Consider the following 27,790-nt stretch of genomic DNA (forward strand, 5'->3'; position numbering starts at 1 on the left):
TCTCAATGCAGAGGCGAAGATCTTGCCGAAATTGATTGCGAATAGACTGACCCCGCACCTACAAAACCTGATCCATCCGGACCAGTCAGGCTTCATGCCACATAGGAGCACTGCGTTAAATCTCCGCAGGGTGCATGGAGCATTGGGTCGAGCACATTTGCTGAAGGAGCCGGCGGCCATTTTGTCTTTGGACGCCAGAATGGCTTTCGATATGGTAGAGTGGCAATACCTATTTGCAGTTCTGACCCGGATGGGCTTTGGACCAAAATTTTTATCCTGGATTAGACTCCTATACACGGACCCGGTTGCCCATGTGGCGGCCAATGGCCACATCGATCGAGCGATCCCTCTGGCGCGTGGGACACGTCAGGGCTGTCCCTTGTCCCCTCTATTATTCGCGCTGGTCTTAGAACCGCTCGCTATTGTTATTAGGAGCACACCGCTGCTGAGGGGTATAAAGTGGGATGATGCCTGGGAGGACAGAGTATCCCTATATGCTGACGATATGTTGGTCTACTTATCTGACCCTGAGTCGAGTGTCCCAATATTGTTGGCACTTTGTGATAAACATGGATCGACCTCCGGATATACAATTAACTGGACAAAGTCGGCCCTTTACGTACTGAAAGGCCCTATACCAATCCTTCCTGAACAATGTCCTCTGGTGGTGACTGATATCTCCTTTAAATACTTGGGCATACATGTCTCCGGTGACCCGAACGTGTTCTACGATCGGAACCTGGCGCCCCCACTCCTTCGCCTGAAAGCGGATGTCCGACACTAGACAGCCCTGCCTCTTACGCTGTTGGGGCGCGCTGCCTTATTTAAAATGATGGCACTACCGCGCCTCCTATATGCTCTGGAAAACACCCCAGATGTGATCCCGCCATCCTACTTTCGTAAGGTCACCGCAGTAGTGACTACTCTGTTGTGGGGTGATCAGCCACCGAGAATAGCCCATGTTAAACTTAACCGCGGGTGGTATGATGGGGGAATAGCATTACCGAATATACAACTTTATTATTGGGCATCCCAACTCAAAGTGATCAATCAATGGATCCACGCCCCGCACGATGACCCGGCATATTTGGCAGAGAGGGCCCAACTGGGAACGCATAGTTTGTTGGCCCCGTTGTATAACCCAAGTCTCCTTAAGGGACTGATTGGCCCAACCAAGCACACAGTTACTTGATGGTACAGGGCGCTCACGCGGTTAAAGTGGAAAGGGGTCATTACAAAGCTGACTTCACTTTGGGACACTAAAAAGTTGGGCTGCCTCAGGTCCAGCAAGGGGTTTACCCAATGGGACAATATCGGCATTTCAACGGTGGGGGATCTTTGGACGTCCACAGGGGTACTTCCTTTTTCGCAACTGCAACAACAATACGCACTAGGCCCCACTGAAACCTATAGGTACATCCAGATAAGGCACGCTTTGCTGGCAGTACTGGAACCGGGGTCCACTGTCCCAGAATCGTCACCCCTAGAAGACAGGCTTCTTACAGACTTTATGCAAACACGTGCCACATCACTCACATACCGCAAACTGTTGAACAACCTCCCGGACCCCTTACAGCGTTTGAGAGAGAAATGGGAAACTGAATTGGGAGCTATGGACGAGACGGATTGGAATGCTGCTATGGCGTCGCCAAGAGAGGCGGGGGTCTCGGCCCGATTTAGGCTCATACAACTAAAAATACTACATAGAGTGTATTACACAAGGACTACTCTTCATAAAATGCATAGGGCTGAAACCCCATACTGTCTCAGGGGGTTTGGGGAGGAAGGAACACTACTGCATACACTGTGGGATTGCCCATCCATAAGTAGGTACTGGCAACAGGTCATGAGAACAATCTCCCAGGCCCTCGACACTTCCCTAACTCCGGAGCCACGCCTATGCCTGTTGAATATTTGGGAGGGAACTGACCTTAATCTCAGACAGCAGCAGTGGGTCACTATCGGAACAATGGTGGCCAAGCGCGACACGGCGCAGAGGTGGGGGATACCGGAGGTGCCTACGTTAGCATTATGGTGCAGGACTATGGACAAATTGATGTTAACTGAACGAACTGTGTATAAAATAAGAGCTAACCCGAAAAAATGGAACAAGGTGTGGGAGGCGTGGAATAGGTACAGGGGAGACATATGTGAACCGCTGCCGGAGGATGAAGACGACGACTCGGAGGATGAGGAGGAGCTAGTCGATTGAATCGGGGAGAAATTCTGGGGGTGGCCGGGAGGTGTTAATTTTCTGACAGGGATTTAGGCTTTGTTTGGTGCTTGGAGAGGGAAGGGTAGCTACCTGGGAAATTGGGATCGGCACACTCCACTGACATTGTTTCCCACTTTGTGACTATATATCACAGATGAGCCATCGAGTTTTGTTCTGTTCATTTTCTACACAAAAAAAAAAATGTAAAAAAGTAAGATTTTATTTCTTCATTTACTGTATCCTGACTACATTTCGCATCCTGTCGAACAATCGCTGCCGGACCGGAGGGTTGTCGGCTGAATAGCTGTGTAACAGTACGAACCGTTGCATTATCCTGTGACGTATATGACTGACAAGATGTACTGATGTTATTTTGATGGCAATTGTCAATAAAAATCTTACACCAAAAAAAAAAAAAATATATTCAGACACATTTAGATACATTTATATCGACATTTGTAATCGGCTAGCCTTAACAAGATTCTAATACAGCTTGTTTCCTAACCGAATCGAACATCCTCATCTGAAAAGTTTTGCATGCTAACATTTATGGCGATATGGCAAGGTCGCTAACCGGTGTCAGGTCTTACAAGCTGCGCCCTTACGCAGGTGCGCATGCGCAGCCGGGCCCGTTGATTACCCGGTCCACCCCTGCAGCCGAGCCCGTTAATTACTCGGTCCACCCTTGCAGCCGAGCCCGTTACTTACTCGGTCCACCCCTGCAGCCGAGCCCGTTAATTACTCGGTCCACCCATGCAGCCGAGCCCGTTAATTACTCAGTCCACCCCGTGAACTTCATTTAACCAGTGAAGGGGGGCCCTAACTTGCGTTACCAGCTGCCCCTGAAGTTCTAGGAGGGGCCAGTGACCCCTCCTCCTCCTGGGCGGACACCTCTAAAGGATGATGCCGCCCCCTAAGATCTTAAAATAGCTGCTCACCGGTCATGACCTTACCGCCACAGGCCAGCATTGTTACCCGACGATCTGGCCTTCCCCCTTCCTACTCCTCAGAAAGGTCATGTCCCCTTCGCATAATCCTCTAGCCAAGCTAAAATGTTATCTTACCACAGGACATTCCCAGCCTCAGTCAAGTGCACCCCGTCCGGGAGGTAGAAATGCTCTCCCCAAATTGACCCATGAGGAATCGTCTGCAACCGGGGGGCTCGAAACAATTTGTCCAACTGCGTGTTGATCCTCTTTACCAAGTGATTCAGCGCCTTGATCGAGTCCCCCCTCGCCACTGCCAACGAGGTATAAGTAGAGACCAGACTACCGTGCAACCCGGACAAGTCCTAGAAACCCACCCCAAAGGTGTCAGTGTATGCTAGTACACAATGAGGGAAATCTGAACAGAACTTTTATTTGAAAATAGCATTTCTCAGGTGCCATGATTTCAGCAACATTGAGCCTCTCACCAAGCAGTTGGACATATATCTACACAGAGCAGGTATCCAGTTTACGACAAAGGAGCTGCACCCTTCGGGATCCACCCCTCGCTAACTGAGTGAGGGAAGTGTGGCGCAGCGGCAGGGCGACTGACTCCAGAACCCGGGGGCTCACGGTTCGATCCACGGCGCCGGCAGCAGATCAGCCCAGCACCATGGGACTCTGGGCAAAAGCTCGCTTAATCTTCCCGACGGCCCCCAGCACCTTGACACCTTCGGGTAATTGTTTGCGCTTTACAAATACTGGACATATGCCAGTTCCCCCAGAGTATTTGATTGCTTTTGTTAAATCTTTGAAACAGTACTGATTAGGCACATGTCCAGTTCAATCAATCACCCCAAAAGTCTTAGTTTGTGCTGCAGTCCTCAGTCTACAATTCAGTTTCTCATGCTCACACATGCTCATGCCCAGTTATTGATTGCATCTGGGGGCTATAGTACTGCTGGGTGTAGAAGGGTGTGTTCAGCAGTCCTGCAATGGAGCTAGTAGCTTCTGTGCGGTCAAGGCTCAGAGGGTGCTGTCGCTTGAAACTTGATGACTTTGGGGATTTCAGTGCGGAGGATCCCTGCAGCAGCTCTCGTCTTCGGATTTGCAGCTTCAGTAGGAAAGGTGCAGATGGGACACTGTCATGACAGATGCAGTCTTCAGGATGATCAGAGCGCTCACCACCATGTTAGCAGAATCCGTCTCTCAATCACAGTGGACTACAAAATACACTCCATACTTCATTATTGTAGAAGGCTTCATGCGGTTTGTGACCATAACGGCGTAGGGAGACTAGGAGACCCTTTCCACACCTGGGTCACCGTGGCTGTCTCTTGCACTCTCTCTATTCTTCATGCAGGAACACACTGGGCTGCTCCTCCTAGACAGTCTGTTCTCCTGCAGAGCCAGGAACACTCCTTTCCTCCCTCCAGAAGCGGTCCGGCTTCTAAGCTTTAGGCAGATTTTTAGCTCTTTGAGCAGAAAGTGCAGACTTCAGGTGATTGCCCTCCATCACTGGCATATTGACAATCTTGCAGAAACCAGCCCTGGTCACACAGGTGTCCTTCGAGAAATCTGTAGAGCACTCCCTTACTTATTCATGAAGAACATGGAACTGGAAGAAAATGGGGTGGTTTGGAGCCCACTTTCAAATACACTTTCAAGACATGTAGACTCACTGTAAAAGTTTCAGAAATGGCCTGGGTTGGTTGCAAATGTCATATGCTGACTGCTCCTCAGACACAGCCTTTGTGCAAAGTGATAGCGCTCATATGAGGTGGCTTGTGAGATAGCAAAGGTGATCGATCCAAACTGGAATGTTTAAAACAAACGCACAATGAAGTATGAGATATACTCACCTAGCTGTCATCAGCCTTCCTGAAGCAGAATAAGGACAGAAAAAAAAGACAACCCCTGCATAGAAATATCCTCACCTTGAATAACAGAAATCACAGCCCTACTAAATACCAAATGCAGTACTCAGGAAGAACTGATTAGCAGCCTTTTGCTTGCTAACAGGGGTTTAATTAAATTGCTAAGGGGAGTCCCCTTTTCATCCTCCACTTCAGTGGCTCTCTGCCATCAACAAGAATGCATTCACTGCAAGTCTAATGTCTGGGAAAGCTGTATCCTCTCTTCATCTTTTGCCATGCCCAGGAGTGGCCATCCAAATGAAGCCCAGCGTTCCAAATACTTAAGCTATCCTTACACACACAGCCCTACTATCATATACATCACATACTCGCTACAGATACACAAATTCAACATGCACCAGGATCTGGGGTTAACACAATAGCTGAACATTACACAGGAGGGGTTAGTAGGCCTAGTCTGGCTACATTCATGAATCATAAGAACCATCTATATCTCTTTATGTGATTCATCGAAACCACTCCCTCGCTGACTTGCTCCTGGGCTTCCTTCAGAAGTGTTAACTTGTGCCGGTAGAATTTCTCTTGGGTAGATCCTCCTGCAGGTAACAAAGCCTGTAGATGTGGCAGTGACCCAGATTCAAACACCTTGTCCGCTTTAGGTGTCCCATTCTCCTTTCCCCCAGGAGCTGGTGCAAAGGACACCATGGCCAGTGCCTGCTAAGTTAGTTCTGATCCATCCAATACCCTTCTCTGGTCCTCGTGAATAAAGGATGATCTCAGTCTTGTCCTGACACTGAAATGCAGCCTATGCACAGGTCAACACAACTAACGTGGTCCAAGTCATGGTCCAGGCTTCTGGTTGTGATACTAAACCAGAGGCAATCAAATCACTGCCAAAGAGATATCTAGTACCTTACTTCTCTAGCAACCCTCAACTTTGGCACTCGGGTCCTTTATGTCATCCCCACTGGCTCCAAACCCTGTGTCACTGGCACCGAGGAGAATCTCTTCGGGTTTGAGAACTTCCTCTTAACCAGAGTCCTGTAAGGAACTGTACCCCTCGGGCAGGATGCTTCTTCTCACTGAGACCTACTTCCATCACAAACTCATGGTGTTTGGATGAATGTGCTTAAAACATGTGTCTCGGGTTACTAGGATGAATGCATGGGAATCTCTCTGGTCCCTTCACACACAGGCAACACACAAGCTGCAATAGATACAGATGGTACAGGGTCTTTCACCTGACAGTGTGGTGGTGCCCCTCTCTGTGACACCTATAACAAGTAAATGACTTTGGCCATGGAAGAATCTCCCCTATCCTTGTGTTCCTGATTTGGAACTCACTTGCCTTTTTACCTGTTTCCTTGCTTGGACCCTTGAGAATTGTCCTCGTCCTTACCCTCTGGTTCGGAACAGCCTGTTGGCAGTGCGCAGGAAGAACTAGTAATGTAAAAGGGGCCCAGTCTCATCTCCCCTCACTTCAGTGTATGGGTCTAACCCTTCCAGCTCATGAATACACTCAATACACTACCACAGTCTGGCAAACTTGTATCCAACTTCCACCTTGTGCCATGCTAAATCGGGGGCATCAAAAATAGATCTTTCTGGTCCCAATACTCAAACTCACACCAAACACAATATTCTACTGCTATACATGCCTCAAATACTCACTGCCCATATATGCACAAAGAATGTTAGTGCAAGATATGAGGTTAACATTACGTCAAAAATGCACATGACCAGGCTCAGCAGACCATACTTTTAGTGACTGAGAGAAACAGGGCTGCTAATATTATTAATTCACAACCTGCCGCTGCTTTCATAAGTCTAACATTTCAATGTACATGATCTACTATAGGGCCAGGTATTCTGAAGACCCTGGGTTGTTGCTCTCATGGTGTTATGGATGCTTGACTTGTTACAATGACGTATCTACTTCCAGGAGCTGTAAACAGCAATGTGACTCTTGATGACCTGGCCTGTCACAGAGACTTAGGCACATGACACTTTGCTGGCCCTCACCACAGCACACTTAAGGGTCCTTAGAGTCCATTAGGACTACATAGGCAGCGTTAGTATACGGGCTATCAGGCAGCATGAGCCTTTGGTGTTGCAGCCATCTCTTGGCTTAACCATCTAGTGACCTTGCACTCTGGAGGTATAGACTTACTTGTATCTTGCAGTTTGGCCACCTGCCCTTCTCGCAGCATGGCATCCCTAACAAGATGGACTTGTTTTTGAGTTATTACTGCTTTCCCCTGGCATGTTTTTTAATAGTCCTCTAAAGTTGGGGCAAACTTGACTGGTATTAATCTAGAATACTGGCCCCAAGTGTAGTGTAATGCACTGTGATGCAGCAGCCTTACACACTTCATTTCATAGACACTCTCCGTCTTTGCATAGACCTTTATTGATCAAGAGTCAACGTCATCGGTTTTCCTCAATGTTCTGGACTTATGTATTAAGGGGTTATATTGGTCTATGCAATTATGAAGCTTTTGTTTCAGCTAGGGGGTTCTTTAAAATATTTCATATTCAAGGAGTAACATGCAAATGAGCTGAACATTCCGTGTATGGTAAGTAGAGGATGTGACCAAGCCCCCAGGCCTGTGCCATCATCACAAAAGAATGTTGAGGCTAGTTGAAACTAGTGTTATCTGCAGCGAAAGAAGGCCAGTGTGTAGCTTGGAAAGGATTTCAGTCTTTGAAAGAACCATACTGAGTCTCAGGACTTGCAGTACTGTCAGAGTTTTGTATGCATATAGTATTTCTATAGTGCAAACCTCGCCAAAAGGGAGACTAGCAATGTATGGGGCAAACGTCAACAAGTAAGAGGCGAGATAGCCGAGTTATTGATGTTTAATGCAACTGCGATCTAGTATTCATTGAAGAGGCAAGTCTGCAACTCCTATCTAAATTGGAGTGTTGATGCAGAGTAATGGATACAGCGTTGTTGATCCAAATTGTGGGTGCACAGATGGAAAAGGTCTGCTGCCTTGAGTTTTTCCTTTTTAGACTCTGTGTGCAGTTTGATGGTGTCCTCGCTATGGGTGTGCCGAGAATCTTCTAAGTGAGTCTTCCTTCAGAAACCAAACCCAGTCTAGTACTTGCCTTAAAGGTCTCCCCAGGGCTCATCCTATGGTTACCATATTCTATGCCCCGGGCGTCAGGCACAAAGCCCAAACATCTAAAGGTACACCTTAGGGTAGTCAATCTCTCTAGGTGAGAATTAAACCCTAGGTTTCTAGGGGAGTGTTAGAGATTTAATGATCATGAATTTAAGGGTGGATGTGCATTGCTTTACTTAGTATTTGCATGCATACGCTTGTCATATTGCCTATTAACCTGTTCTTCGTCCTTCCTACAATATGCATCTCTCCTACAACATTCTATCCTCATAGTTACCGATGAGGGTGCCCTTAAGGGTAGCAAATTTACAACACAACAACTTCCCTTTTTAAAATAAAGATGTAAACGTGCTCGATAATTTAATAGTGAGTCAACAACACATCATGCTAGGAATTTGTATTAAAATTGTTTACTGAGTCTTTCAGACCCTCTAATGGTTCCACCAGATGCTGTACAGTTGGACCCACTGACGGTGATAAATCTCCCGAATGCACCGACATTGATGCAGAGTAAGTATCAGCCATGCCTTCAAACACATCACTAAGACCACGAATCACAGTGACACTGAATTTCTTGAAATGTGAGATATTTCGAGTAACCGCCTACCTGTCTAATTTAGATTGTGAATCAGCATAGACCCCTGCCCCTTTTACTTGAGTGACTTTCATTGCAGTAACTTACAAGGGCATGTCATAATTTTTGTTGTGCATTTTCAGACTATCACCAGATCTACTTCTAGTTCAGGCGAATAAGCTCTCCTCTTCTAATCTATATTCATTGCTTCTTTTATGCTTTGATCTCATTGAACAATGTATTTTTAGGGGACACATCTATCAACTGAGGCAATCTTGATTGATGACTTTGTATAAGCATCAGTTCAGATTGTGCATTTTCTTTTTGATCCATATAGGGTATTTCATACCTTTTTTCTAATATTTGACACAAGGCTTGATAAAGGTATACTTGTTTAAGTTTTGCTCTTTCAACTGTTTTCCTAATCATTTCATTGACTTGAGGAAACAATTGTATAATCTGTACGTGGTGAAATAAATTGCTCCTTAAACTTCCTAACCTCTGCATCACAGAAAGGAAGTCCCTTACATGATTTGACCGTGGACTTTACGCCGCTTGCTGACAAAAACAACAATTAGCAACACCACTACAGCAGATATAGACAGCAATTTTGTACCACCGGAAACCTAGAATATTTATCTATCAAGACTAGTAGATATAGTCCTGACTCCCAATTCCTAAAGGTCCATAAAAATCAACAGCAGCGATTCCCCACACTATTTCTAAGATGCTGGACATGTTGAGTGTCTGATTTTTCCATGATTTGAAAAAGGTGTCACCAGTGTATCATAGTGTAAACTAGGGCAACTGCATTTGGGTACCGTACCTTTTCTCTTGACATCTTTTTTTAGAGGCAACTATCCCACTGTGACTTTTATCCGCTGTAACAATTCTTATGCAAAGTGGATGTGGAATCACAATTTTTACTTCCATAAACAATATTCCCTTTGCTGATACGCTCTCTTCACTAGGCACTTGCCTAAAAGCCAAGATTTATTCTTTTCATAACCTGGCACTGAAATCATTCCACTGTTCACATGCAGCCATCTGTTTTTAATCATCTTAATTATATCTTGCATCATCCAACATAGCTGTGAAGAGATAAGATTCCAAGAACCACTCTGGTGAGGGTTGTTATGTGACAAAAGTGAGCTGCTCTTCAGCAAGACACGGACCATCTTCAGTGGTTGGTAAGGGATGTCTTGAAATATAGTGACCTGTGTTTAATGTATTACCTGGTTTGTGTATTAGTTTAAAATCATAATCCATTAATCGAATGCTCCATCGTTTGATAAACCATGGAGGCATTATTGCTTAAAGATTTCCAAAATAAGTAGTGCTTGGTGGTCAGTGACAATAGTAAACGTCCGGCCACACAAGTGCAAATGATACTACTCTCACATGCCCATACCACTGCTAAGTTTTCTTTTTCGGGTTGTAACACTTTCTATCTCAGCACAACTCTATCATACTATATTATTGTCTTGGAGAATCACGTGCCGGTTCTTGTTGTGCTAGCACCAAGTTCAACTGCACGCGCTTTCAACGTTAATTCTGTACTTAGTTCTGGATTCAAATAAGCCATGTGCTACTCTATTAATCCTTTTTTAATGATTTCAAATGCCTAACTACAATCTTTTGTCGGTTTAAATATTGTCCTTTCTTAATTAATGATCTCAAAGCTGTACTAATAGTTGTGAATTTTGGGATGTAGTGCATGCAATACGTCTTAAAAAACAATACTCCTGAAATTATCAGTGAGAACTGATGTTGCTGGCATTGTTTTTATTTTTTTCTGGATCAGGCGTAGTACCCTTGTCTGAAAATACATGATCAAATAAAACTATATCGCTTTGTGAAACCTTTTGAAGTAGATGAGATTCCAAAATTGAGCCTTTTAGAGCTAAATATTCCTAAGGGAGTTGAGAAAGTGGTAAAGTAATGATTGTTCATATAATTCCTGTTGATGATACCCCTTGTAGAAGTTAAACTGAAAACATAGTCAATCCATGCATGTTAGTTATCATGCCACTTAATGGAGGAGGATGTCGTATTGCTGTATTAGGAATTATCATTTCTACAATGATACAAAATGTGTTACTTTTTGTTTTTGGTACAGCTACACCTGGGAGGCTTATCTAGCACCTTCAGCGCGGCGCAGATTCCTGCGCTGTGCTGAACGTTCTAATGACCCAACGGGCTCATGACGGAACAGTTCCGTCATGAGCACAGGCCAACCGACGCTCATGACGGAACCGTTCCGTCAATAGCATCGAAGGGGCTAGTAAGCGACATGATCTCATACCCTTCTTGCCCCCCCTGGAGACAGAGCAGGTAGAATGGACAGTTGCTAAGCATGCCTTGCAAAGTATTAGGGTACGACAATATCAGAGGCCTACAGGGTCAAAGACTATACACACTCACTTTCACCCAACATAGCAAGATTGGTCTATGCACTGCTATATATATATATAAATCCATGCAAACCATTTCCTTTCGTTTTTCTCTTTCACCGTGGACAAACTCCTGCTCTGGGTACTTAACACGTTTTGATTCACTAAAGTATTCGTTTATGTATCAGGACTTGCTTTTATTAAAGGTGGGAGAAATAACGGAAAAATATTGACTTAGAGGCATTCTTCTATTTTTAAGATGATAGGGATTTATTACTTTCTGACATAAAAGTACTGCTTGAAATCAACTGGCTTTACCCGGGTTTTCTAAACGTTCTACTGCAAAACTCGTTTTAAGCATTAAAAATCAAGTATGTGCACGCTAATTACGACCGGTTTATAAAGCATGCACCGAAAATACCTGGTAGTCGTCCACAACACTGAAGGTATATTCGTGGCTTGCGATGATATGATGACAATTTGTGCACTCATCTGGAACAAAATAATACAAAATGTTTAAAATAAAAAATAAAAAATATCGACCTTTACCATTTGTTAAGCGACAAAAGGAAAAAACATTTTTTTTTGTGCACCAGGTGGATAAATATTCACTTAAACAATTTAGTGAACACACAGTACTGATGATGAAAAGCCAAAAGGTTCGCTGACAGAAATTGTATTCTATTCTGAATGGTCCAAGTCCGTTTACCGTTTTTTGGAGGACGTATAGCGTACAGTGGGCTCCTATGGCTTACCATTTGTTGACTTGGTTACTCTCATCTGCTTCCCTCTTATTAATCAGCTTGTGTGGGATTTCCCTTCTTCTTCTTGTGTTTGTACCTCCAATGGAACATGGACCCATTACCTGTGTTATCTACTAAAAAGCTTTAGGGGGATTACAGAGAGCCTGGTTACCTTCACAGTGGTTCCTGAGCTGGGCACCCATGTCGTCTCTTGAAACCTCCCAATCATATAAGAACACAACTATCAATCACTTGGGTTTGCACCCACTGCCTTAAAATCCACTCCGGTTTACCATCTTCAGTTTTCTGGCCATGGTCTTAATTAACTAGGGCTCCTTAGGCATTGGTACAGTCCCAGCCCTTAGCAGAGTGTCATGTTTCACCCCACTGGAACCACCATAATAATCTCGGATGCAATCTGTTCTCTTGCTGGCTTCTTAAGGCTGCAAGGTGGAGTACTCTCCACGAGTCCATCTCTTATCAGTGCATGATTGCCTACAAGCTTTCCATCACCCAGGCTTCTAAAGTCTGCACTGGTGCTGGGTAGTATTTTTTCTTTTGCTTCTCTGTTTCGCTCGATCAATCTCCCTCTCAGGTAGAGGATAGTCTGCGGAAATTAATTTCATTACGTGATCCATCTACCCTGGAAGAAGCAAATCCCTTGTATGAAATCTCTTAATGAGATTTCAAATTGTTATAGTTCTTGGCCACTGCCTTGTAATATTTGAGCAATTGTGTCAAGCGTTTACTATTAATTCCTCCCATTCTTCACATACAGCAAAGGTGATGGAACTTTTGTCCCAATGCAGTGGTCCTGTGCTCCTCTTACAGACCCAGTCTAGCTGCTTCCTGCAGTAGAAGAGACCACGTGGACTGAAAAACTTCTTCAAAAATGAAAACTCTACATCTAGAGACAATGGCAAAATATACAAGTTTAAGTAAAAAAAAAACACATTTCCACAAGGCCTATTTTATTTTAAAAAAAGTATATATATTTATATATACATATACACACACACACACACAGCCATATATATATATATATACACACACACACGCACACATAATATAAATACATTAAAATCTATATATTTATACATATAAACATACACTTTTAAAAACATGCAACTTTAGGATAACACATTACTTTGAGAAATAAATGAAGCTTACGGTCATAGGTAATTATCTCTTCTCCATCTTCTTCCATTGTTGATTTGTTTGTTATCAGCACAAAATCCCTTTTATTGCACTCTGCACAACATGCATAATTTAGCAGGAAAGATCCATTTTCCAAGCAGATGTTGCCCTAGAAAAAAACAAACCACGATTCCAATGTGTTAAAATAGAAACATCATTTAATTACACAAGCAAGCATTAAGTTTTGTATTATTCCACTCTTAACACACCAGATTATAATACTGTTTTATTAAGTAACTGAACATGAAATTCAAAGATGATATGATGCATAATCTTTTAGACACCATTACCATTTTCAAATAAAAATTTAAAAAAATTGCTTAGTGGGAAACAGCTTTTACTACGCTGTAAACACAACGCTGTAGTTTACAATGTGGTTCTTACAACGACCGCCTTGTTACCACGCGTGCCATTACATCCCAAGTCATATCAACAAATTGCTGTAGGGGGCGTGCAACACCAGGGAATATGTTAGATTTTAAATCCAACACCTTCCCTGCTGCTGCACAAACTGGAGTAGGAATAGAAATTAATACTATTCCTAAATCCAGCGCGCACCCGTTGTGAATACACAAGTTGTAACGTGCTATATTCCATTAGTGCGCTATCTGCAGTGGGATCACACTCAAAGTGATTACTCCATAAGGAATAAAATAAATTAAAATGCAAGATGAGCCATACAGGAAATCATCTCACCCTCATTACACTCCGTTCTAAAGCATAGTGTAACTGTCACATGACTGCTGTATAGTCAACTGGCATGTCCAATATAGCTGTCAATTCTCTGTTCACTGCCAGCTACATGAGTGAATTTACTCATGATTCTTTTCCCTCTCCTGTGCACACACAATGCTCTACAAGAATCCTCAATGCTTCAGCACTGAGCAAGGACACCCGCTGTGGCCAGAATACAAGAGCACACTAATTGTTTTGATAAGGAAACTGCTACTTACCAGTATGCATCTGTTCTTGGCATGTAGGGCTGCCTACATTCATATCTTAGCATAGATCGCCGCCTAGTGTTGGGTCCGGATGTTTGCACCTTGTTGTCTTGGAAGAGTCTTTGAAGTATCACAAGATAGGAGACACCTCCTCTGGACTACAGTGCACATGGGCACCTTCTCCATCTTCAGATTGTTTTTCGCCATTTTGGCAAAGATGGAGTATAGGAAAGTAAGAGATGACCATGTAAATGTATGTAAAGGATAACTCCGCAGCTGTGACTGGCACCGCGGAGGAGGTTGGGCGATATGAATGTCAGCAGCCCTACATGCCAAGAACAGATGCATACTGGTAAGTAGCATTTTCCGTTTGAGGCATGTGGGCTGCTGAATTCATATCTTAGCATAGACTGTTTAGCAGTTTCTCCTCTAGCGCTGGTCACCTGTACCAGCTGCAGTGGTTTGAAAAAGAGTTTTAAGGACAGCCTGGCCTACAGCAGCTTGTTGCTTAGCTTGCACGTCTACACAGTAGTGTTTAGTGAAAGTGTGTATGGTAGACCATGTAGCCGCCCTACATATGTCTTCTAGAGGAATATTTCCTAGGAAAGCCATGGATGCCCCCATTTTGCACATTGAGTGGGCTTTTGGAGGAACTGTTAAAGTGCGCTTTGTCTTTTGATAGCATATTTGAACGCATTTAACTATCCATCTGGATATTTCTGTCTTTGAAATGGGATTACCCTTACGTTGTGGAGAAAAGGCAACAAAAAGTTGCTTTGTTTTTCTGAATGATTTAGTTCTGTCAACGTAATATAGCAGAGCTCTTTTGACATCTAGTGTGTGTAGGGCTCTTTCAGCCACCGACTGCAGGTTTTGAAAGAAAACTAGCAATTCTATGGACTGATTGATGTGGAAAGTGGATATCACTTTTGGCATAAATTTAGGGTTAGTACGAAGCACTACCTTATTGTGGAGTATTTGCATGAAGTGTTCCTGAATGGTTAGTGCCTGTAGCTCACTTACTCGCCTGAGGGAGGTAATGGCAATTAAAAATGCCACCTTCCATGTTAAGAATTGTAGTTCACATGAATGGAGTGGTTAGAAAGGTGGTCCCATGAGTCTGGTTAATACTATATTTAAGTTCCAGACTGGCAAAGGTGGATGCTTTGGAGGAATAATTCTCTTAAGTCCTTCCATAAAAGCTTTGATAGGTGGTATTTTGAACAGGGAAACGTGTTGCCTGTTTTGAAGATATGCTGCTATAGCAGCAAGGTGTAGCCTTATGGATGAGTATGCCAGATTACATCTTTGAAGATGTAGCAAGTAACAGATTATGTTTTGAATGGAGGCATCCAATGGATTGATTTGGTTATTATTACAATAGATTACAAATCTTTTCCATTTAGCTGCGTAGCATGCTCTAGCAGTGAAGTAGTGTGGCTCACTGGTTAGAGGCGGCAGACCCGAGAGCAGAGGACGGCCCGGGACCAGGGTTCGATTCCCGGCGCTGCAGGTTTCTGGACCAGGGTCAGCGGACTCGATAATTCTCTCGCCTCGGTGCCCACTCTGAACAGCGATCACACTCGGCAACTCTGGGCATTAGCTTGCCTCATCTTCACTAACGGCCCCACCAGACCGCCGGGGATGCCTGGTCTCACCCTGGAGATACCCAATAAGGGACCATCTCTCAGGGAAGCCAGGAAGGGTTTCGCAGCGGTCGAAGTGCCTTGGGACCCTACGGGTAAGTAGTGCGCTATATAAATGCCAATACATACAATACATAGTAGTGGGCGCCTTGCTTCCTTGATAATGTTCATCCAGTCTGGAGGCAAGTTAAGGTATCCAAACTCTAAGACCTCAGGAGCCAGATCGCTACGTTCATCTGATTGGGATCTGGGCGCCTGATTTCACCATGGTTCTGTGTTAGTAATTTTGGCGACAGGCGTAGTTTTTGGTGCAGAACTACTGAGAGTTCTAGGAGCGTCGTGTACCATGGCTGTCTTGCCCATGTGGGAGCAACCAGGATCATTGTGAGTGACTGTTGCCTTAGTTTGCGTGCCACTAATGGGATCAGTGGGGGTGGCGGAAAAGCGTACGCAAATCTGCCTGACCAGTTCATCCATATCGCATTGCCTTGTGACAACAGGTGTGGGAACCTGGCGGCAAAGGACTGGCATTTTGAGTTTTCTTTTGTGGCAAAAAGATCTATCTTTGGATGTCCCCATTTTTTGAAGAATGGTTGGAGAACTTGAGGGTGAATCTCCCATTCGTGTATTTGTTGGCTGTGTCAGCTTAGTAGATCGGCAATCTGATTGTCTATTCCTGGGAGGTGTTCTGCCAGGAGAAAGATGTTTTTTGGAATTGCCCACCTCCATATGCTCTGTGCTAGGTGAGAGAGCTGCGGAGAGTGTGTCCCTCCCTGTTTTTGGATGTAGTACATGGCTGTCATGTTGTCCGTTTCGGATTAACACAGCCTTGTTGTACAAGTATCTCTGGAAGGCTTTAATTGCTAGAAATACTGCTAGTAATTCTAAGTGGTTTATATGCAGTGTCTTTTGTTTGACTGTCCAGAGACCTTGGACTGTGTATTGAACGAGGTGGGCTCCCCAACCAGTCAGTGATGCGTCCGCTGTTAATACTACTTGTGGAACCGGCTCTTGGAACAGTCGCCCCTTGGAAAGGTTTTGTGGGTTCCACCACTGCAGAGAGTTGTAAGTGCGACTGTCTACCAACACTGGGTCTTTTAGTTGTCCTTGAGTTTGGTTCCACTGCCGTGCTAGGCATTCCTGCAATGGACGCATTTGAAGTCGGGTATGAGGGACAATGAATATGCAGGAGGCCATCATGCCTATAAGCTGCATGAACACTCGAGTTGGCAGGGAGTGTTGTGGCTGAAATCTTTGAATGAGAGACTGTATGTTGGATATCCTGGCTGGATTTGGATATGCCTTCGCCACTGAGATATCTATTGTTGCTCCCAGATATTGTTGTGTGTGGGAGAGCTGCAGATGTGATTTTGGGTAATTTATGGAAAATCCCAGACTGTGCAGTAGCTGGATTGTCTGAGACGTATGGTTTGCACACTGCACGTATGAGTTAGCTTTTATGAGCCAATTGTCCAGGTAGGGGAACACATGGATGTGTTGCCTTCTGAGGTGTGCTGCTACTACTGCTGGGCATTTTGTTTAAAACCCTTGGTGCTGTAGTTACCCAGAAGGGAAAAACTTTGAATTGATAGTGGCGAACCTTTATTGTGAACCTTAGGTATTTCCTGTGAGCTGGATGTATAGGTATGTGAAAGTATGCATCCTTGAGGTCTAATGTAGCGAGGAAGTCTCCTTGCTGGAGTAGTGGGAGTACTTGTTGTAGAGTGAGCATATGGAAATGCTCTGAAAGTATATATTGATTCAGAGGTCTGAGGTCCAATATTGGTCTGAGGGACCCATCTTTTTTGGGAATAAGGAAGTATAGAGAGTATACTCTTGTGCCCTGGTGTTGAGAAGGGACTGGCTCTATGGCTCCCTTTTCTAGCATGGATTGCACCTCTTGTTGTAACAGCGTGATGTGTTCTTTGGACATTGGACGGTGTTTGGGTGGTATATTGGGTGGAGTAGAAGTGAGTTCCAGGCAGTAACCGTACTGGATAATTGGTCTCATCCACCTGTCTGTGGTAATGGCATTCCAGACTGGTAGGAATGGTGTTATTCTGCCTCCGACTGGTGTCAAGTGGTCTGGAGGGAGTGTGAACAAGTCACTGTTTGGTGGTGGTGGAGGCTCTGGTGTTATTACCACCACATCCTCTGCCTTTGTTATTATTTCCTCTATAACCTCCTCTGTTGGAGCCTTTATTAAAGGTGCCTTGGGTATTAGTTTTAAATGAAGAAGAGGTTTGTGATGTGTTGCCTCTGCCTGAGCCTCGAAAGGAGGAGCGGCGAAAAAAGCCCCTAGACTGTTGAAATTGAAGTGCACCCATGGACTTTGCGGTGTCAGTATCTTTTTTCATCTTTTCTAAGATGGTATCAACTGCTGGGCCAAACAAGAAATCCTGGTTAATGGGTTGATTAAGTATGGTAGACTGTACTTCATTTTTAAAACATGAGATGCGTAGCCAGGCATGCCGGCAGAGCAACACACTAGTGTTGACAGACCTAGCGGCTGTATCGGCTGCATCAAAGGCGAATTTTATAGGATGCGTTAGTGATGAATTACCCTTCTTGAATTAGGACATTAGCTTTTGCCTTAAAGGGTTCTGGTAGGCGTTGTAATAATCCCTCCAGTTCATCAGAGTGTGCTCTGTCATAGCGTGCTAGGAGAGCTTGTGTATTGGCAATTGTCCCGGTATTTGCTGCCTGAGAGGCCACCCTCTTTCCTGAGGCTTCTAAGATTTTTGACTACTTGTCAGGAGGGGGGATGGGGCGGGGGGGGGCGCATCACCTGTTTGAGAATTTGCCCTCTTTCTGGCATTAGAAACAACTAGAGAGTCTAGTGGTAACTGAGATTTGATATAAGAGGGGTCTGTAGGGGCTGGTTTATATTTCTTTTCTATTCTTGGATTGAGGACACGTGCTCTGGCTGGGTCTTTAAAGAGGTCTGTTGCATAAGTACTCCCTTTAGCATAGGGGATGTACGTATACTCTTCTCTGATGTTGGGAAGGTATTAAATAGGAAATCCTCCTCTACAGGGGCAGTGTGCAGGCTGAAACCATGATACTGAGCTGCTCTGTCAACTAGCTGGTTAAAAGCGACTGTGTCGTCCGGAGGGGATGGTTTTGTGGGATATGTGGAGGGATCTGGTATGGGTTGTGTTTCATATGGGTCATTAGGATTAGTGGAGAAGTGTGGCTCACTGGTTAGAGGAGGCAGACCTGGAAGCAGAGGTCAGCTCGGGACCAGGGTTCAATTCCTGGCTCTGCGGGGTCTTGAGTCCTAAAATGTCCATGGACTCGACAATTCTCGCTCCGGTGCCTACTTGATTCACGGGTTCCCACTCTGCGACTCTGGGCAATAGCTTGCTTAATCTCCACAATGGCCCCTCGCGGCGGGATGCCTGGCTTTCACCTTGCGGAAATCCTGCCGGGGTTATCTCACAGGGGAATACCAGTACGGGTTCCCTAAGCAAGCGCTTAGAAACCTCTCGGTGATTTGCGCTATATAAATTCCTGTACATTTACATTTACATCATTCTGATTGTCCCATGTGTGATCTTGCTTTCCAGGATCATCAGGGTCTATAAAATCTTGATGAGGGTCTTCACACATGTCCTCTCCCTCATCATAACGTGGAGGTGTAGGAGAAAATGGAACATAAGGCATGTCGGAGTGAAAGGAGGAGGTGTAAAAGGTTTAGAAGGGGATGTCCAAATATCCTTTTTCTTAGGAGGAACAGGAGAAGGAGCCTCAGTGTCCAGTCTTCTCTTGTTCTTATTGTAAACTGTTATATGTCCTGTATCAGGTTCTATATACAGTCTATTTTGGTCTGGGCTCAATGGATCAGGATGAAAAAGTTATCCTTTCACTGTCCGTGGCTTCGGCGCTGATGTTTTTGGATTGGTCGCTTGCTTTCTTGCTTGTTTTTATTTTTGTCTAGAGCTTTTTTTTGGCTCGACGTCTTGTCGGCTCGACAGCCTTCTTATGTTCGACGGTCTTTTTCGGGTCGACAGCCTTTTTCGGCTCGATGTGTTTTTTCGGGTCGACGGCTTTCTTCGGTTCGACTGCCCTTTTCGGTTCGACTGCCTTTTTCGGGTCGGAGGCAGTGTTCGGATCGACGACTTTGTTTGGGTTGATTCCTTTTTTCGACAGTATTTTTCGGCTCGACGACCTTTTTCGGTGGGCCGGTGTTTTTCGGATCGACAACTTATTTTATGTCGGGCCCGTTTTCAGCTATGCGGCCATCTTTGAGTCTACGCTCTTTTTGGGAAGTCTCTTGCTCGATCCCGGGGTATCGGAAGGCTTGGTAATGGTCTTCGGAGCCGAGCCGGAAGGCAGGGCTTCTGAAGCAGTGTTTCGGTTGCGGCTATGGCCTCTTGGCGATGCTTTGACCGGAGCCTTGTCTGGAGGTGGAGGCAGGGTAGGGGCTTTAGTACCCACGGTTTGCCCCGGTGGGATGTCGTCATCGGAGTCCGACTGGTCTTCTACTGTGACTAGCTCTAGGTCAGAGTCTGCTGCCTCTGGAAGTTCATGTTCGTCGTTGAAAATGTTTTCCGGTTCAGGTGCCTGTCGCTGCATCTCTTGTCGAGCAGCTCTTCGGTTCAAGATAGTTTTCTTCGACCGGAACTGAGCACAAGCTGGACAGTCTTCCTCGTTGTGCTCCGGAGACAGACACTTGTTGCATACTGTATGCTTATCGCTATGTGGAAACTTTGATCGACATTGTGGGCATCTTTTGAACGGGGTTCTTTCCATCGGTGGGAGGCCCACGTGGCGTCGAAAAGGCCCAATGGCCAGCGTCGACTACCAGAGATGGATGAAAAGAGTTGTCGAGTCGAGGGATACCGAGCGGAAACACTACTGTTGAAAATATGAGGTTTTTAGCCTTAGAAATTAGGAAAACTTCGGTCCCGAAGTTGGAGTTGTCGAAGTGCATCCGAACCCAATGGCGGAGAGAAACAATCTGAAGATGGAGAAGATGCCCATGTGCACTGTAGTCCACGGGAGGAGTCACCTATCTCATAATACTTCGAAGACTCTTCCAAGACAACAAGGTGCAAACATCCAGACCCAACACTGGGCGGCAATCTATGCTAAGAAATGAATTCAGCAGCCCACATGCCTCGAACCACTATTTGTTTTCCATCATGGCATGGTCTGAATTTATCATCATCACTAGGCTATTGTCCCTGCACAGCAGTGTTGGCTGCCGACAAAGATTGTAGGGCAGGCGTGCGGGTGGGGAGGGGAGAGTGATTGCGGGGGCAGCAGGGGGGGTTTGGAGAATAAAATAGAAAAACGTTTAAAAAAAACTTACCTGACACTGCCAGCCACCTCGCAGCTCCTCTATTCCAGCCAAAAGCGGATGGGCCCTCAAAGCACAGGCTCCCCTACCTATTCCAGACGCTGCTGCTCTCATGCTGAGAGCAGCGCCTACATTGGCCTCAGTGGCCTGGTTTGCCATTCTCCAACCCGCTAAGCAACACAGCTGAGCTGGAGAAACATTAGTGCGCATGTCTGTTTGTCCAGCCTACGACAGACGGCTTCACACACGCACTTATAAGGGCACACTACTCCTCCTCCATGCCAGCCCCGGACAATACTAATTGCTTGGACTCCATCTCTGCTCAGACAGCAATAAATACATTGATAATAACATTGTGTTATAATCTTTTTACTTTTTATTTTGCAGAAACACTGAGAATACAAAGAATGACTGCAAACGATGATAAACAAGTATCCTTATCTACATATGTATTTAGACAGAACAACCATTTATAAATTGCAATATACAATATTTAACAAATATACATGGTTCAAATAGAATTAACGTTGACCTTGTCAAAAAAGTGTAATGTGCTAAATTGTCTATACATACTGTCTAAAAAAATATTATTTAAGTGCAGAGCCGTGGTACAAAAAAAACAAACCTTTTTTTAATTATTCAAAAACAGTCAACTTTAATTTTTATGAGTGCATTTTCCCCATAAAGTACAATGGGCTGATTTACCCTCTAAGCATTATGCAAGGAATTCATCTTCCATGCCGACTCACCAAAAGTGCAGACAATGCAATTTATTACTTTCAAATTTAAAAATGACTAAAGTGCAGTGCTAAAGTGCAATTTTGTATTCAGTCCTACTTTTCAACGAAAGTCTCTAGCCTTTTCATATGATTCCAGACACCATTAAATCTTTTATTGGCACCTACTCTCTTAGCATATGCTTCTTCAAATTTCCTCGTACAGGTCATTTTATTAAACCATTCCGAATAGGTAGGTATTTTGGTGGACCTCCATTCTGAAGTAGCAAAGAGCGGGCCACAAGTGAGGCAATTACTACAAATGTATCCTCCACTCTTGACATTCCGAGATCTAGTCTCTGACTAGGAAAACCAAACAGTACAATCTCGGCGTCAGGATCCAAACTTTTCTGAACTCCCCTGCTTAAAGCTGAGAAGATCCTTTCCCAGAATTGTCCTAGCTTTGGGCAGGTAAAAAAAGTATGGCGCCAGCCTCCATCGCCCAACTTCTGACAGTGGAAACATCTACTCTCTAGTTCCGGACGTATCTTGTGAAGCACTTTGGGGGTATAATGCGCCATCCAACGTGAGAGGAATGCCATTCTTTTAAAATTAGCCGCTCTTAAGGCCTTGCTGCCTAGCTGTGAAATAGCTTGCCAATCCTGATTTGAGAGCTTACATTGTGTCTCCTGGGTCACTTTTTGTAAAAATATATTGACCATAATTGGCTCCCCTTGTGACCATATACAGCGATACCGGTTGCCCACCCCTCTTAGCTTTGCTCTAAATAGAGCAATCACAAGTGGAGCTGGGCCTGAACTAGATGGTAGACTGCACTTATTTAGATATGAAATCTGAATATATTCAAAGAAAAGAGTCTTACTCTGGTTGCCACATCTCGCTTGGACCTCTTACCAAGTAATGCCTCTGCCATCAACTAAAAAATGCCCTAGCTCTTTAAATCCCCAATTGTTCCAAGACTTCAAATGACTGCCCTGAATTTGAAGGCCCAGGCTTTTACATTCGGCTAATTTTAGGAAATAAGATCCTGTAGAGCAAGCCTGCTTTGAATAGAAAGTTTGGAGTCTATAGATGTATTCCTGCAAGGTCTTATACCTGTTTTTTTGGGGGAGTTTAGCGGTTTTCAGAAAAAAACGGAATCTGTGAGCCAGCTTCTTGCACCATCTTCTCTAGAAAAAAAATTTGACGGATCCCTTACGAGCAAGTAAACGGGCAATTAAATCTAAAAAGGCCGCTTCATAATGTGTACGAACTGGAGGAAGTGCAAGCCCCCCTTGACTGATATCAAGTTGGAGCACTGAGAGTTTAACCCTCGGTGCCTTCTTATTTCACACAAACCATCTGAAGATCATTTCCAGCTCTTAAAAAAGGGTGCCCTTTACAAGAGCAAAGACATCTGCACCAACACTATTCCATTTGCCACCTGAAACGCATTTTGTCTTGTAATTTTCCCGATTCATGCCCAGATATATAGGTATAAATCACCCTATCCTTATATAGGCATAGAAATCATAACCATATTTAGACTTAGCCTATGCAGCCCAAATACGGCATGGCTACCTCCACTAGTTCCAAGAATCCACAACGATTTCTTGGAAAAAACCGCCTTCAGCTGTCAGGGACTTCCCCTTGTTTGAATATTGACTTATCCAAGAACTTATGGAGTTTTCAAAGAACGGAGTCTTTGATGACGTTATTATGTCCAACCTTACGTCAAACTCGGCACCTTCAAGGTATAAATATGCCCACATTTGCCCAGGCAAAGACACGTTGGTTTGGAGCAGTTAGGCTATCTACTTGCCCGACGCCCTGCTGCAGCAAGTGCCGAAGGAAGCCGACCCTCCAGCTGACGCACTGAGAGAGACGCTGTCTTTTCTCCTGCCGAGAAATCCAGCTCCAGTGTTTCCAGGCTACCCTTGCGGTTTGCTGGGAAATCGAGTCCTGAGAGAGAGATACAAGACCTCCTTCATTCTAAACCAAGGTACGGAGCCGATTAGACCCTTAGAGAATTCTTGGAAAAGACTCTTGGCAAAAGAATACTAAACTTAAGCTCCACCTCACTTACTTCTTCCCTTGTACTAGACCTAGGTTAGGTACACCGGGGTAGGCGTATTTTAGAAGCACCAGTTGAGTACTTTTAGTCTATTTATTAATGTATGTATTTTATGGTATTTTATATGGCTTAGAAACCATATCATGCTTTTACAGTATAACTTTATAATACTATTCATACTGTACGCATTGTACTTTATAACCAGTATTACGCTTGTAGCAGTTCACTTCTTATGCTTGAGAAAGAAGACTGTTTAATAAATACTTTTTATTGAAAATGCCCGTCTCTCTATTTCTCAGCACCTCTGGTGAAACGAAGCATGCATGATTGACTGAGTGAAATAACTATCTATTGTTTCTGCGACTCTAGAGATTGATTTCTTATTCTTGGGAAACAAAGTTGTCATGTTTATGCGGTTGTCAGAATCCCTTCTTGTGAATTCGAGAAGGTTTCTATTGACCTCTGAGCTAGCTGTCACTCACAATTAAGTCTAATATATTCGATAGAGACCTAGTCGACCTCAGTCCCACGTCTAAACTATAGTATATGTTATTCCAATGCGCAGAGCCTATTGGGAATATAGGAACTACACTACAGTCTGAACGTAACTTTTTAAAAATCATTCACACAAAAGTAAAGAGACGCTGCTCAGGCGAACATACTTTAGTTATCAGAAACCGGGCAGCCTCCGAGACATTAACCTCTGGACTTAGTCAAACAAAGACAAACGGCCCAGCGTGGGGAGGGGGCAGCTGTGTGATTTATTCTGCTGCGCAAGTCAACAATCCAAACGCATTTATCGCCTGCCCCTTTGCTGGAATCTAACGGGGGTGGGCCAATGGAGACATTTCACAGACTAACAGTGTCTTGTAGCACTTCCCTCACCCCACAAGGACGGTAAGAGAATTCCCTCAATTTGTTTTCCTTTAAAGCACTTTAAATCTTCGGGGAAGCACAGTTCCAGTTTTTCTGCCAGTTCAAATTCCTTTGTTTCACCACAAAAAAAACAGCTGGGGAGGGAGGAGACGTACTGCAGGGTGATTTAATGTACGAGACGGGGGGAGTGGGTTCAGGGCACGGCGCTAAGAGCCTGTAAAACAGAGAGGAGACACCAGGCGCGTGCACATCGCCTGTCCGGGCGCCCACATGGTTTGTCTCCCTTCCAGCACCAAAGCGACAACAAAAGAGTCTCGCTAAGCAAAGCGGCTGCGCTGCGTTCGCTAGCGAGACCTAAAAATCAAGTGCCTGTACTAAAAACCCGTATTTGTGGACATCAACCTCCCTGCAACAAACCCAGTCTGGTCTTTATTGATCACTTTCTCTATTAGAGGAGTAAAGTGCTGCACCCAGATTTTCATTAAAATGTTATAGTCCGAATTGAGTAAACTAATTGGTCTATATGAATTAATATCTCTGGGGTTTTCCCCTTCTTTAGAAAACTGACAATGATGGATTCCTTAAAAGCTGTAAGAACCATACCACCCGTTTTCACATAATTAAAAAGCTCCACCAAAAAGGGTGTTAATTCTTTGGCGAAGACTGTATAAAATTCTGTTGGCAGCCCATTATTAGTGCATGCTTTACCTCCCTACATTGAGGCGAAGGCAAGCTGAATTTCAGCTGCTGATATGCCAACTTGAATCTCTTTTGCCTGGCTATTCGATAGCTGCGGGAAATTGATATCCTCAAAATATTGTCGAATTGCCTCTTGCTCCACCATGTATTTAGTCGCATATAACTGCTCATAATGCTGCAAAAACACGTGCACAATCTTTTACTTATGAGTCACCGGGGCTCTTGTGTTAGGTTCTAGTACTTCAGTGATTAGGGCGGCTTTCTGTTTGACCTTCGTTGCCCAGGCCAACAGTTTGCCTACCATTTGGCTCTCTTCGTAGAATTGCTGATGAAATGTCCGGGAACTATTGATCTCTTCTAAAAGAAAAAACTCTTAGCTCCTGTTTAGCTTTTTCAAGTTGCCCTCCAACTGGCTAATTTCCCCTTAAAGAGGCATTGTTCTGGAGCAAAGCTATATCAACTTCTCACTGGAGTTCATCTATGTGAGTCCTAAGAATTTTTGACTGTGCAGCCATAAAGGCCACCAGCTGACCACGTACTGCGGCCTTGAAAGCCCTCCACCCTGAGAAGAGTTCCGCTGTACCATCATTCACCTTAAAAAAAACTCTAGTATCCATTTTCTTGCATCGATTTCCCATTGTTGGTCTGATAGAAGGAGTCAATCCATCTGCCACCTGGACCTCACCCTCCTTCCCTCCTCTATTTCAATTTTGACAAAGGAATGGTCTGAAAATGAATTAGCCCCCATTTCCAATCCAGAATATTTCAAAGAATGAGATATTGAAAAAAATAATCAATGCGGGAAGCTGACTGGAATTGTCGGGTATAGCAAGTATGTTCCAGTTCTTCCCGTGGGCTCTACGCCATGGATCAATTAACTGATGGTCTTGTGTGATAACATCGATTACTTTTTAAATCTTCGGCTTCAACAGTTTTTTATTTTTATTTTAAGTATCCTTTGTGAAGTCCTGAATATAGTTGAAATCCCCCCAAAGATAATATGCCCAGTAACCCATCTGAGTATCTCATTATCTCTGACCATAGATGTAGGGTCATCGGTAATTGGACCATAATAATTAATACAAAATAAAACATTTCTGTTAAGGTTTGCCGGGACCCACAGCCATTGCCCATGAGGATCCCGCTGCACTTGAAGAAATTCCCAATCCAGCCCTGACTAATTATATATTGCAACCCCCCCTAACTGCCGTCCCTGCTGAGGCCAAAAACACCTTAGAAAAGGATTTAGGAATGAGGAGCTTTGGAGTATTTGTTTTCAGGTGAGTTTCTTGAAGAAAGAGAACTTGTGGTGAAAAGGAAGCTAGCCACCTAATTATCCCTCCATATTTTCGTTTGTTCAAAACCCCATTTACATTGACTGAGATTATCCGCCTTTTAAATTCCATCTCTATAACAGATACCTAGATATTGCAATAATCCATTTGACACAATAGACTGTTTTCCCACTACCTCACCCCTATGATTCTGCTTATTTTTTCCCCTTGCACCCAAAAAACCACCTACTCCCAAGCCACTCCCCATAGCTAACCCTCCCCAGGAGACAGGAAAAAAGGCCTGCAGCCCCATCTCCGCCCTCCCCAAATACTTCTTTTGTGGGGTGCCTTAGTGCTGCACCCTAGGTGACCCCTGCCCCCCACCTCAAGCTACCCCCTGATCTTACATTTAATGATTCTTATCTATTTTGCAAAGGAGCTTTCTTTCAGGAGGTCCTACGCTTCCTCTATATTTGCAAACATATGGAACTTGCCCCTCACTAGTGTTCCATTCTTATGTGATGTCAGGTTAGCTGCTAAGCAACCTCGAGCTTCTACTGCTGGAATCCGGTGTGTGGAGTCCAGTAGAAGACAGCTGAGGTGGCGAGAGCAGCTGTTGGGGGTTGTTCTTACTACTTAAATAAACTCAACTTTAATCATCAATGAAGGTCTCTTCATTACAAAAGTGACGACGAGGATGGGATTACCGTCTTATAAGAAGAGATCTGGGGGTTGTTCTTACTACTTAAATAAACTGAACTTTAATCATCAATGAAGGTCTCTTCATTACAAAAGTGACGACGAGGATGGGATTACCGTCTTATAAGAAGAGATCTGGATTTTTAGTTGAAGTTTGGAAATATATTAAAAAAAAAAAACGACGAAGACCCCTTTCAGCAAATACTGAAGACCTTTCTGTAAACAATGGAGGAGACAACACAGCAACGGCGACTAAGTTATTACTTACAATATCTGACTTTCTTGGCTGTATTGCGGTTCGCCAGATTCCACTGGAACGTTTGTTTGTTATGTGCGTTTGCAAGTTTTGGCTGAGTTGTGCGAGCACCGAAGAATTTAGCTGCTGGCTGCATCGAGGACTGTTGGAGTGTGCAGTCTGCGGTGGAACATTTGGCCGAGTTTGTATATTTGGGCATTTGTTATTTGGGCTGCGCAAGGACTCGGTGCATCTTTCAAAAGTACTTGGAA

The 27,790-nt window shown here is 44.3% G+C and overlaps 1 protein-coding gene across 1 annotated transcript in view; it reads right to left on the reverse strand.

Annotated features, from left to right (window-relative positions):
• The window catches only part of CHURC1 (churchill domain containing 1), a 67,471-nt gene that overhangs the window by 14,792 nt on the left and 24,889 nt on the right, over positions 1-27,790 (reverse strand). The window contains exons 2-3 of the mRNA XM_086937104.1: positions 13,027-13,162; positions 11,535-11,605 (exon numbers count right to left, since the gene is read on the reverse strand). Of these exons, the coding sequence (XP_086793230.1) occupies positions 11,535-11,605; positions 13,027-13,162 (207 nt within the window). The remainder of the gene's footprint in view (positions 1-11,534; positions 11,606-13,026; positions 13,163-27,790) is intronic.

The sequence above is a fragment of the Lissotriton vulgaris genome, chromosome 9, assembly GCF_964263255.1.
Source record: "Lissotriton vulgaris chromosome 9, aLisVul1.2, whole genome shotgun sequence".
In the NCBI taxonomy this organism is placed as follows: Eukaryota; Metazoa; Chordata; class Amphibia; order Caudata; family Salamandridae; genus Lissotriton; species Lissotriton vulgaris.